The following is a 12,661-nucleotide window of genomic DNA, read 5'->3' as shown; positions in this document are numbered from 1 at the left end:
TGGACTAAACAGCCTTTAGTCGTCGTTAAATATGACCCAATCTTTGCACCATATTTATCCATTATCTCGGGTCTTCATTCAATAAGTACAGCATGGGTAGGTACTGGGCGACGTTCAGAATTATGAATAAAATAAGCTGGAACACAAACCTCTGTGGACGGTTGGATCAGGACTTTATCATCGAGAAAGACGTCTCGGCTGCCAAGCTTGAATGGCATATCGAGCAGAGGTACACTGCTGTTGTCGATTTTCAAGGTCTTGTTGCGGTAACAAACGGCGCACTCCTGCGTTTCTAGGAAATCTATCCTAAGAATGCAATCGAATGAAATAGAGTCACAAACGAAAACATTCATACGTAATTCTTTAGCAGCTACTGGAAGTTGTACTGGAAGTAAACCATCCATATTTAGTTTGTGGCCGTCAGCATTGGCGAATGACAGGGTCTCGGGGCACTTCGACAAGTTACGTTTAACTTTAGCCTTTAAACAGTTCCATACTTTTTCCGTAATGATGGTAACTGCTGAACCCGTATCAACAAGGGCGCATACTGGGAGGTTCTCGATCATAATATTTACGAAGGAATGAGGCCTTTGACCAGATGCGATTTGTACGATAGGCTGTTTAGTTAAATCACCAAGGTCAAACCTGCTGACGTCCCTGTCCAGTTGTTGGTATTGGCCGGAGCGAAGGTCGGCTACCTCTTGTCGTAGATGGTCGATAGTTTTCATAAAATCCCCCATTTGGCGTTGGAATTCCATTTGGAAAGCTGCAAACGGAGTCTGCAGCGACACTCTCCGTCGTAGCATTACTGCTAATGTGGCCTACATCCTGTGAGGGCTGGCACGCAATGCTGGCGTGGACAGCCATCTTCGCAGCTTTAGTGAAGTCGCGCTTTATTGACGCGTCCTTACTAATTGCAGTGGCGAGTGTTCTGTCGCACAAGCCGCGCAGTAGAACCATACATAACCTCATTTTTTACTGTAGGCTTGTCGCCGCCGTCTGGGTAAGCTTGTTTCTAGTAACTGGTCACGTTTATCATAGCCACATTTTTCGCCGTTGGCCGCTGAAGCAAGTTCAATTATAGCGCTAGACGATAGTTCGTACAGGCTACTTGCGCCATCACTAATATCAAACAAAAAATCACGGTCGAGACATGTCAATAATAAATGTCTCCTAACATCTTCATTGGCTGCGATGCTCTTACAATACGATTCAAAAACTGGTAAAATCGATTTAAAATTGTCGCCTGATCTATAAAAAGGCGGTGGCAACGTAAAAGACATGCTGCATGTAGCGCTTCTCCCCTCGGCTGTAGAGTCCTGGCGTGCTTGCCATTTTGTTACGCCAAACTAATCCAGAACTCTACTTAACGGCCTGCCGACTGCCAAGCGCTGCAACGCGTGTCTTTTACTTGTATTAAAATAAGCGACAGTGAACTGCTAAAACACTGAAACAACGAAAAGCGGCCAACGCCTAAAAAGGTGACTTAAACGTTAATTCCCAGGGTTTTCTACAATGCAATGAACTCAAGCTAGACCCCAAACGCGACTGCCCACATTAGATTTCGTGTACCCATTCACTACAACCAGAGAAAAAAGGTGTGCGTGTCAAACGAGGTGCCAACCCAAAACGTGATAAGATAAGAAATAAAGCGTGAAAGGTGAGGTGCAAAAGTGGAAAAGCGATATAATTTATGTGAGTGAAAAAGAAAGGGAAAACGAAAACACGCGTACAAACGATGAAACAGAGAAACAATAACACACATAGAAACTATAAATAATCGGTGCAACAATAGTAATTCATTCTAACCGAAAAACCATAAATCATTTTGACGAATGTACTAACGTTTGCTTGGCTCAGTACAAAACAAAGCCGAATATAAAGAAATACCTTCCCATTATCAAGCTTTGTAATCACTAAATATATTCACATAAATTAAAATAAGTGATATGTTAAATTTTGGAGAAACTAAGTGCATTGATGCGTTGATTAATGGCTGTATTTCTTAATAACGTGGAGAAGTAAAACAAGAAAAACTCGCAGAAACAATGCTAAATATTTTAAAAGCATGGGGGCCACGAGGGTTGGGAGCCTTTTAAAGGGGGCCACGAAGCATAAAAGGTTGAGAACCACTGATTTAAGATATAACGGCCATATTTAATTGCAATTTTACTAACTTAGAGATATACGATAAAATTCATCCACCGTTAGATCTATTTTTTAATCATATTTTATATAACAGGCTAGCATCAGGGGGACTCGAACTTTTATCGCGATCGATGTTTTTTTGCAATATTGCCGTTGTATTGCATGTCATCACATCTTTTGAAACACGATAACGAAATGTTTAATTTTTTCGCTTGACTATTTTATTTGCGCTCGACATCACAGCCTTACAACTGTGGAGTAAATGCCCTCACAACACGTTTGTCAAAATCAGCTCGTGCACGAGCAATTTGTTGTGTGCCCAATGAGAAAAGCCTCCTGAATTTACAGTTTAGCTCCAATTCAACCAATTAAACTCAATTTTTGTCGCGCTTTTAATATTTTCAAGTTGTCTCAATGATATTTCATTATAAAAGACCCAATTGCGTTTCGTAGGGGGTGTAGGGCATAGGAAAATTACCAAAGGGGCGCGGCTGATAAAAGGTAAAGAACCACTGGTCTATGCCATATACAGGTGGTTCTCAGCAGATGCTTTCATTTTTCTTTATTATTCTTTACGTTTAGATAACCATAAGGCGAAATAAGCTATAAACTATAATGCCGAAGAGAAAAACTCTGTTTACTGATGTTTTACTGCTACGCCAAAAGTATCCTTGTTTCAGAAAACGACGTATTAATTTCGAAGCTGAATGCATTACCTTTGGATATGGCACGTTTTTCTCAAACGTAACAATTCTACTTTCGTTTTACTTGCAGGAAAAAAATGTCCTCTTTTTGGGTGCTGAAAATATGGTAGCCCTATATTTACTGAGCTTGGATTTGTCATAGATTTAGATGAAAACTATACACTTGGCTCGCTGTGTTGTTCGGTCATATACCACAATTCATCATTGGAAAAGTACAAACTGAAAAGACACAGAGACGCAAGCATTTTGAACACAAAAACAAGTCGAAATCCTTTTTCAAACATCAAACACGACATTTCGCTAAGCAAAAGCAAAAATTTGATCAATTAATGAAGGCATTCTCTTATCAAACCTCTGTATGCATAACTAAAAATAGCTCATGTCCTTATGTTTCAAAGGGAGCCCAGTTACTTTGGCAGTAACCGTTGTTAAACCGTGTTTAGAGGTAGCAGCACAAGAGATTCATGGAAGAGCTAAAGATGTGGCCAAAGTGCAAAAGCTAGCATTGTCCGATAATATGATGCAAAGGAGATGTTCATGCTGCATCACTAAAAAATGTTCGCTTTCCAAACACAGAACGCAAGACAATTTTAGATCACTATATGTTATGTCTTTCTACTGGCATAGACACTACTGCTTTAAGTATATTTTCAAAAGTAAACAATTACTTCTCCGAACATGCAGTAATGTGGTGCAAGTGCAAGGCTGTATCCACCGACGGCGCCAGGGCTATGGTCAAAGTGCGTAACGGGGTAGTTGCTCTAATAAAGCAAGTCACAACGGAGGTTGTGTATATTTCAACAGGTAGGAAAAGAAAACTAACGAGGATTCCCTCAGTAACGGCGAGTGAAGCGGGATGTGCCCATCGCCGAATCCACGCGCTTTTGGAGTGCGCGGAATTGTGGCGTACGGAATTCGTCACGGCGCGCTTCGCCGGTCGCCCGCGTCCTTCTGATCGAGGCCTTTTCCCAGAGCGGGTGTCAGGCCCATGGCGGCGACAGGCGGGCGCGCTACGGCGTCTTCCCAGAGTCGGGTTGTTTGGGAATGCAGCCCAAAGCGGGTGGTAAACTCCATCTAAGGCTAAATACATTGCATAGCGTCAGGTCGCTTATAGATTTAATGTACGTTCAAATAATTCAGCATAGCTCGCTTTAAATGAAATAGCTTACAGCGCAGTAAAAACACGTGTTGCCAGTAAGGAGTGCATCGTTGACTGGATTGCAGTACAATTCGGATACGACTAACGTCCAGGAAAAACGAATGCGTTGGGGATTAAAACTGGCCAGTTAACGAGCAGGATGCAGGGAAAGGAAAATGTGACAGAAAGACTTTAGCAGAATTTTAGCACACGCACAACGAACACAGTAAATAACAAATACAGACGCTGGCTCCTCTACAGTTGTATGTATTCACTGCATTTTACACCGCGGCATTGATAGCCAAAAAACTTGGCAATGAAGAAGAAAACTGCCAACTCGCGATTTCTAATGTCATTAAAATTGTGACCACAATACTAAAAACAAAATCGTATCGCGCTTTTAATGAACTTGTCAGCGAAATGGAAGATGACGGGCGTCTTGTTTATTGTTCCAAAGTTAGGTGGCTCTCTCGTAGAAGAGTAATGGAAAGAGTGTGGAAACGGCGAGGGGAACTTGTTGTGTGGTTCAATGGATAAGACGACAATAGAACTAATTTGTTTCAAGATATGTTTTGGCTAGCTAGGCTAGCTTATCTTGTTAACATATTCGATATGCCTAATGAGCTCAATACCACTTTACAAGGAAAAGGAATTGATAAATTCAAAGCTACCTCCAAAATCGCATCATTCAAGCAAAAGTTCAATGTTTGGAAAAATAAATTTCTAGTAACAACCTGAACAGTTTGAAAACCCTGCAGACCTTCGTGTCTGGATGTAAATGAAAAAAACAGATAATAAGCTGGAGCGACGTATCATCAAGGCGGCGAGCTCTCATTTGCACACACTGCTTGAGAGGTTTGAAGCTTATTTTCCAAGTCATCAGGAAGCAGAAATAAAATCAGAGCTGTGGATTTTGAACCCCTTTGGCGAACAGCAGCCTCCGGGAACTTTAGATCATATTCTTGAAAAAGGCTTACCATATGTTCTCTTTTAGGAGGATTTGTCTTCTTTTTTCAAAAAAAGTGAACGGTCCTACGAGAACGCTTATAAATGCCCAAATGTCCTTTTTTCTCATTTCGAGTTAGTTGCTTATACTTTCAACAGGACTTTTAGGCGAGACGTATTTATTTCCAAAAAATACTGCAGCCATGAAGCATGCTAAATTGCTTGTTTAAAAAGGTTTTACAACAAATTACCCTACTAGCCCTACCTTCTTAATTGTTATTGCAAACATTGCGCCAAAAGAATTGCAACGGAAGCTCACATGTAAAAACAGCTTCTCACATGTTTTGCACCTTTCTTTGCTTTGTTTTTGTAACTTTTGCCTCCAACTACTAAGGAACTGTAAAACATCATCAAAGTCAAAGATAACAATTTTACTTTCGTTTTACTTGCCGTGAAAAACGTCATTTTTGAGTGCTGAAAATCTGGTAGCCCCATCTTAAAAACGATTTCTGTCAACAAGCGTTTTTGAATCGTGAAAAACACTCTGAATACTTTTGTTCCCAATTGGGCTGAAATTTTCACAAATATTCAGCAGCAAACGAATGATTAATCACGTACATTAATGACTGCTAATTCTCTTTGTGTATAAATGGTCGTTGTTATTCTTGTCGTTGTTAATTAAGGTAAATATATTGAAGCATAAGCTATCTATATCTATATCGGTAAAGGCTCACGGTTTCAATACACAAATTATTTCATTGTTATTTTACAAATAGGGGAAGCTAAAGGGTGCAAACTTACTGTGCTTGTTTCGTGCGGATAAAACTTTTCCAAAAATAAAGTGCGGACAGTTCTTTTAAAGATTGAAAAGCGCTGCACTAGGAAACAGTCATTCGTTTTTCTGGCATGCGATACTGATGAGCCTGTATAGCACGGTTACCTTGGACATAATCTTTGTAGTTTTGCCATCAAAAATTTAAAATAACAATAAAAGAGAACTATTTTCTTATCTTAAAACCATCTTAAATTGGCTTTTAACTTTACACATTATATCTCTGTTTAATTACATTATTTATTTGGCCTTTTCTTCAAAGCTGTTTTAGGTAAAACGCAGTTTCAAAAGTAAAATAAATCAAATATATTTGTTGTTTTACGTAAAATAAATGCTAAAAATGACCCGAAACTATTTGTGTTAAAATGTTATATCGCAATTAAATTAAAATTGAACATCAACGTATTTAATGCAGGGTGAAAATGCACCTCAGCTTCCACCAGCAAACACCCAGCCAATCAATGTGCTACCTGTAAACATTGGTGATGTTTACGGTCATCAAGGTCCCATACAAAACCTCCAAGGCGACGTTCATATATATGGCCAGCTACAGGGACCTGAAGTAGCTTCCGACTCAACAGCGACCTCATCTGACAATTACGGTTGGTGATAACTTCGATTTAAAACTAATGACCAAGTGTGGGTTGTACTACAGCAGGGCTGCGGGTCGGACGACGGGACTCGAGTAAGACCACGTTAAACTACGAGTCCTGAGTCGGACGTGCGCATGCGCAGTACCATATTATAAAACTGAAATGGTTTCCAACTGTAAATCGTAAAGGTGGAATAGCATATGGTGTATACTTTCCAACCATGTATTGTTGGTGGATGAATTATATGAACCCCTAAGTGGTTGCAGAATAACCACCATATGTAATTACGTAATGGGTGAAATAAAGGCTGTAGAGTCAGGGCTGGACTCGGGACAAAATCTTACATTTAAACGGAGTCGGAATCGGGTTTACTTTGTGTTATTTTTAACCGGCTCCGCAGCCCTGCACCACAGTAGTGATTTATTTGCGTGCATAAACGCGACTGTTTCTTAAGTTGCCTGTGATGGATTCCCAACACATTTAGTTTTGATCGTTTTTTCTTTACATTAAAATCGGCTAGAATAGATCGCAGATCAGTGTGCGTCGCCAGGTAATATTTCACCGTGGGTACCAAATGACGTCACTCGGAAATACCTTCATGACTTATCATGAATACAAATAGATAAAACACAATCATCACACAACAGTAGTGAGGCCAAAATTATGATTCGCATGTGGCTTTAAATCGCATTAGCAGCTTGACAGAAATGGTTGCGTTGTTTGGAATACAAAAATTTTAAAATAAAATCTCAATTTTAAACAATATAATAGTATCCCCATTTTAATCTTTTTCTGGGCAAAATAAGTGTTTTTAACTGATTAGTGTCATTTAAGGGTTTTTGCATTTATCTATAATTAACGCCAAAAAGTAAGTCATGGGGGAGGGGCATGGCTTCGTTTCATTTAAATTGTAATACGACGGCGTTCAATTAATCCTATAATGATGGTAATGTCGTTTGCTAGAACGATTTCCAATATTGCTGATCCCAGTATGAGCCTTTTGCTTGTTAAAGAGTTCTTAAGTTGGAGATACATCAAAAGTGATTAGCGATTATACAATAAATAAAACAGTGTAGGTAACTTGGTATAGGCCCTAAAGCAAAATCAGTTGCTGACAAAATAACACACATTAATTTTGGAAATAAAAAAACGCGTTGACTAATAACTGAGCAAACCCAGCCTACGCTTACAGAAGGCATTTCTAGCTTATCGTTTGCTCGCGATTCGCGTTGAAGTAAATTAAACACGAGTCGTTAACCATTTACTAACTGTTCGGTGGCTGGGTTAAGCTAAGCGTGCAGAGCAAAATGTTACGCTACATATTCTACCAAGAAAGTTATACATTCATATGTGCTAGTTAACTCACATCATAAAACAAAATGTATTATATTCGTTTTATTCCTGCCTGGTTAGCGTTCATCTTTAAAGAATAGTTTTTTTTTTTCAGCAACATCATGGCAAGAAAACTCTCAGGAAGCAGCTGACAAGGTCATCGGAACTCTACCAAGAAACCCAGTTCCTCTTGACATCATTCGGGATTCGCAAGCACCATTGGAAGAGTTTGGTTTAAAAGGATTGAAGCAAATCAGAGACAACCAGGTCAACTCAACCATGCTTAAACTCAACCAACTATTTACTGCTGCAAAACAAGAAGCAATCAATGAAGCTAAAAGTAAGGAATTTAGAAATAAAGCAGCATATGACGATTACGTGGAGAGGCATGGCAATGTGGTCGGTATGACTGGAATAGCTGGAATTGGAAAAACTACTGCTACTATACAGACACTATCGAAGCTTGCAGATGAATTACCTGCAGATCAAAAGGGATATTGGCTTTTTAAATACCTAAAGACTTTAAATCTTAACAAAGAAATGGGTGTTCTACAATTGCTGTCATCCAACCCAAACTTGAAACACACAAAGGAAATGGATGATCAAATACTGGAAAGACTTTCCAAATCCAACAAGCTGTTTATCTTTCTGGATGGTTTGGACGAACCTAGGTTCAAGGATCTTGACATGGATGCTCCAGTGATCGGATTGTACGATCGCGCAACGCCGATCGTCATTTTGCAAAACCTACTTCGTGGCGACATTCTTCCAAATGCTCACAAGCTGCTTACTTCACGACCGGGAGATTTTCTCAAGCTACACCCAAGTTGCAAGCCCCACTTTGTAGTCAAGGTAATCGGCTTTAACGAAAGCTCTCAAGATTTGTATTTCCGACAAATTTGCCCGAAGCAAGAAGATTATGAAAAGGTCACTAAGTCACTTGATAAAAACCCACATGCAAAGGCTTTGTGCTTTCTTCCTATATTTGCCAAAACCGTCGCACCTTACATCATAAAGCATGGCACTAAAGATGGCACTTTTACGCTCACAGATGTGTTTGCGGCTTTTGTGGCTGATTGCATTCGCTCGCCTAAGTTTAAGGAACCTCCAAGAATTTTGCGCAAACTTTCAGACTTGGCTTTATACGGAATGCTCAATGACAAGATCACATTCGACGAAGAAGACTTTGATGAAGTCGGACTTGATGCTGAAGGAATGGAGGACTTTCTCAACATGCAAGCTGTCTCCAGCGACCTCAACCTTCGTATACTGGAAGGGGATAAAGTATTCTTCTTCATTCATCTTCTGTGGCAAGAATTTTATACATCACTCAAGCTGTTGTTCGATACAGACCTGGCTACATTTTCTGGGCTGCTACAAAGCATGGAAAGTAATACGTGGGAAATGGTGCTTCGGTTTCTTTTCGGGTTGCTAAATACGGGACTCCACCTTAAGCTAAAGCCTATTTTTAAAATCTCTTCCACCGATGTTGCAAGCAAGAAAGATTTGCTGAAAGGTCTGATTGATTCGCTTGGATCTCAACTTTCATCAAACGATGGCGAGAGCTTTAACTCCAATTTGTTTAAGCTTTGCAGTTTGGCGCAGGAATCAAACGATGAAGAAATCACCGCGAAAGTGGCCGATTCCCTCCCTGGAGAGCTTCGTATAAAGAGGGGAACGATCCTTCCCAGTGAAGTGTCATCTCTCTGCCACGTGCTTCGAGCAACACAAAGGGAGCTGGTCATCAGCATCGGGGATAACTTACCAGTCACATTTGCCGGCAACGGTTTAGAAATGTTGATGGAGACTATGGCGAGAACCAAACACACGGTTTGTGAAGTTTTACTGTTGTTTTAAGTTTTAATTTTTATACACTATTTTCACAAAATGCAACAAAGCAGCGAAAAACGCCAAACGAACCCTGCACCGTTTTAAAGCCACACAACATTTAACTTTCTGAAGCAGGAGTCGGTAACCTTTTTCTAGTCGCGGACCTGACCCAAATTTAAAAAGGGCTCGGCGAGCCGTAATAAATATAAACTTAAATTTTTCCTAAAATGTTCAGTTTTGTGCGCGAAAAAAATCTTGAAAAAAAGGGCGGTAAGGCGATTGCGCCAAACGCGAAGAAAAGCGTTTGTGGATTAAAATCGATTAAACATTTTGCAAATATTTGATGTTCCCGGGGGTAGCGAAAGAACGTGAGGTTCATCGAGTGTGTTGCCGCCGATAATCATAGTCTAATCATAAGCGACATTAATGGTTCTCTATTTGGTTATGGATTGTAGTTGGGATAACTAATGTCTGTTAACTGTAGATGAACCTTTTAATGCCGGCTGTTACCGACAATCAAATACCAGGGTGGAATAATTCTGGATTAAGGTGTAAATTCATTAATCGCAATATAAAAGTGAAAATAATGATATGCGCTAAGATAGCGAAACGTCCATTGTGATAGTACTAGTTCATGTACGTCGCATTTGGGCCGAAAAAAAATGCGCAAAAAGGAAAAAAATTTACATTAAAAAAATGTTTATAAAATAGACAATAAATTTTGGCAACGGCCTCTTGCCAAGTATGTAAAAGAGGTGGAGGGCCGGATAAATTACATTGGCGGGGTTGCCGACCCCTGCTCTTAAAAGATACTTTAAACTTCTATCGCCACATGATGGCAGTAGAGTGGCCCCGAGTATTTTGACATTAGTGGACAACTTGTTTTTTCGCAACGGTCGCTTTCCTGTTGTTCACCAATAATTGATGGCACATACATTGCTGTATAGTCGGCAAAAAATATTCATGGTCTGATGTTACGATGTTCAAATGGCGTTATTATGCCGAAAAACAGACCGCCATTGCTCGCCTCTGAGATTAAACCGGTAAAATTAGAACAAATAACCAACGCGGTTTGAACAACTTTATTGCGTAATAAAATGCGCGACTTTAATTGAGTCTATTTAGCTTAAATCGCAAAAATGCATTTTTCTTTTGTTTTGATTTTATAAACTAACATTTTTCTGTTTTATTTTCTGGTATAACACTCCTAATTGGCGCGACAAATCATGATTTAACAGTTTTTAATTTTGTTAATGCACATTTGTTTGGGATGTTATACTCCGCAACCCCCGACCACTTCGTAGTCACTGTCTCCCCTAAAGCGTAAAACGTTTCCACCCCCAGCAAGTATTTAAGTTTTTTAATTCAGTATCCAGATTTTATTATTTCGTTGATTATACTAACTGGAAACGTTTTAACGCGAGTTTCGTGTTTAATGAGGAGATAATTAATTTACAAATACAAAAGCAAAGTTTTAAATAAAACAAAGTTCAAGTAAGCGAATTTTAGGATCAATAACTACAGTTTGAGTTTAAAACTGTTCGCAAATCACGCCTTAACAATGTGCGTACTCTATACAGCCGAGTAACTAGGAAATTTAGTGAAATTGTTTCTAAGTGCATATATGTATAACATTTTAGCTCTACAAAAGACTAAATTAAATACAGTTTACAATAAAACGTCATATTGACCCGCATTTTTGCTCCGGCGACTTTGCTTACACTTTTTAAACCTCGTCATTGACTAAAGGTAGCCAACAATGGCGGGCGAGGCAAACTGATCGGCGCATAAGTTTGAGAACCTTATCTATCTGGGACAGCGCTCAGTCCAACATATCTTGTTGTTAATTTGTAGATGGAGCTTGTAAGTGTGGAGACAACTGGATCACGTGACTTCACTGCCTTGTCCACCTGCGTCCATAAGATAAACCGCCTGCAGTTGTACAATTCGAGCGATCTGTCCGGTTTCGAGGTTCTTACTGAAGCAATCGCACGCAGAGAAACACCTGTAAGTTAACTTCCGTGCAACAATTGACATCATTATGTCATAATGGTCATTATTGCAATAGGGCGGGCGCGATTATCCAAGCACACTATCGACAGTGAAGCTGATAGGGGAAGTCCCTGGGTGAAACGGGGACGCGTGAAACTGAAAAGGGGCATCACCGCGGGTCAATCATTGCACAGGGGAAAGTCCCACCAATCATGGGTATAGCTGGGGCAAGTGCGTCGACACCAGGCTTGTTTAGTAATTCAAACTTAAATAACTTATTTAATAAATTGCGCGACAAATTGCAATATTAACGTATTACACGTTGTTAAGGTCATTAATTTGGGATGTTATACTCCGCAACCCCCGACCCCTTCGTAGTCACTGTCTCCCCTAAAGTTTTAAACATTTCCACCCACTCTTGGATATTTTAGCAAGTAGGGATGTTTTTAATCTACTTTATTATCCAGATTTTAATATTTCATTGATTATACTAACTGGAAACGTCTAAACGCGAGTTTATGAGGGATAAATTAACGTTCAAAGAAAAAAAAGTCCAAAATAAACACAGTTCAAGCAAGCGAATGTCAGGTACATCAAACCACCGTTCGAGTTTTAAAACTGTAATTAGGAAATTTAGTAAAACTGTTTTGAGCGCATAAATATATAGCTTTTTAACTTTCTTGGCTAAATTAGTTACAGTTTGAAATAAAACGTTATAAGAGCGATCGGTTTGAAAGTTCTTACTTGAGCAATTGCAATCAGAGAAACAACATGTAAGTTGTTACGTGTAACAATTGAAATTTACATGGTTTTGTGATTGTCGCAATTATAATTCGCCTAATTGTTAGGTTTATCGACTTTCAACTTAATTTCATTGAAAAATTAATTTTGTTTCTCCGTCATTCAGCAAATATGATGATTTGTGTCCAGTAAGTTTACAAAGCCATGAAAGATGCATACACGTTTACTTGTCAATTCAACTGAATAAAAACGACATTTTTGGAAAGGCAATTTGTGACGTTTTATGCAGATTTCACATTCCGTTACATAATACTCGATATTCGAACACGCTTCAAAAATCTGGAAAATCAAATTTTGTAAAATGACTGAACTGAATTATGAATTTTTTTGGTAAATTTACTAACTC

General features: G+C 39.3%; 1 protein-coding gene across 1 annotated transcript in view; it reads left to right on the top strand.

Moving 5' to 3' along the window:
* The first annotated feature begins 3,538 nt into the window (after positions 1-3,538).
* The window catches only part of LOC146137300 (NACHT, LRR and PYD domains-containing protein 12-like), a 180,668-nt gene continuing 171,545 nt past the window's right edge, over positions 3,539-12,661 (top strand). The window contains exons 1-4 of the mRNA XM_083393842.1: positions 3,539-3,592; positions 6,183-6,369; positions 7,808-9,522; positions 11,377-11,529. Coding sequence (XP_083249968.1) covers positions 3,539-3,592; positions 6,183-6,369; positions 7,808-9,522; positions 11,377-11,529 — 2,109 coding nt within the window. The remainder of the gene's footprint in view (positions 3,593-6,182; positions 6,370-7,807; positions 9,523-11,376; positions 11,530-12,661) is intronic.

This window comes from Ascidiella aspersa, chromosome 7 (assembly GCF_963924565.1).
Source record: "Ascidiella aspersa chromosome 7, kaAscAspe10.2, whole genome shotgun sequence".
Classification (NCBI taxonomy): domain Eukaryota; kingdom Metazoa; phylum Chordata; class Ascidiacea; order Phlebobranchia; family Ascidiidae; genus Ascidiella; species Ascidiella aspersa.
This window is presented reverse-complemented; position numbering and strand designations above follow the sequence as displayed.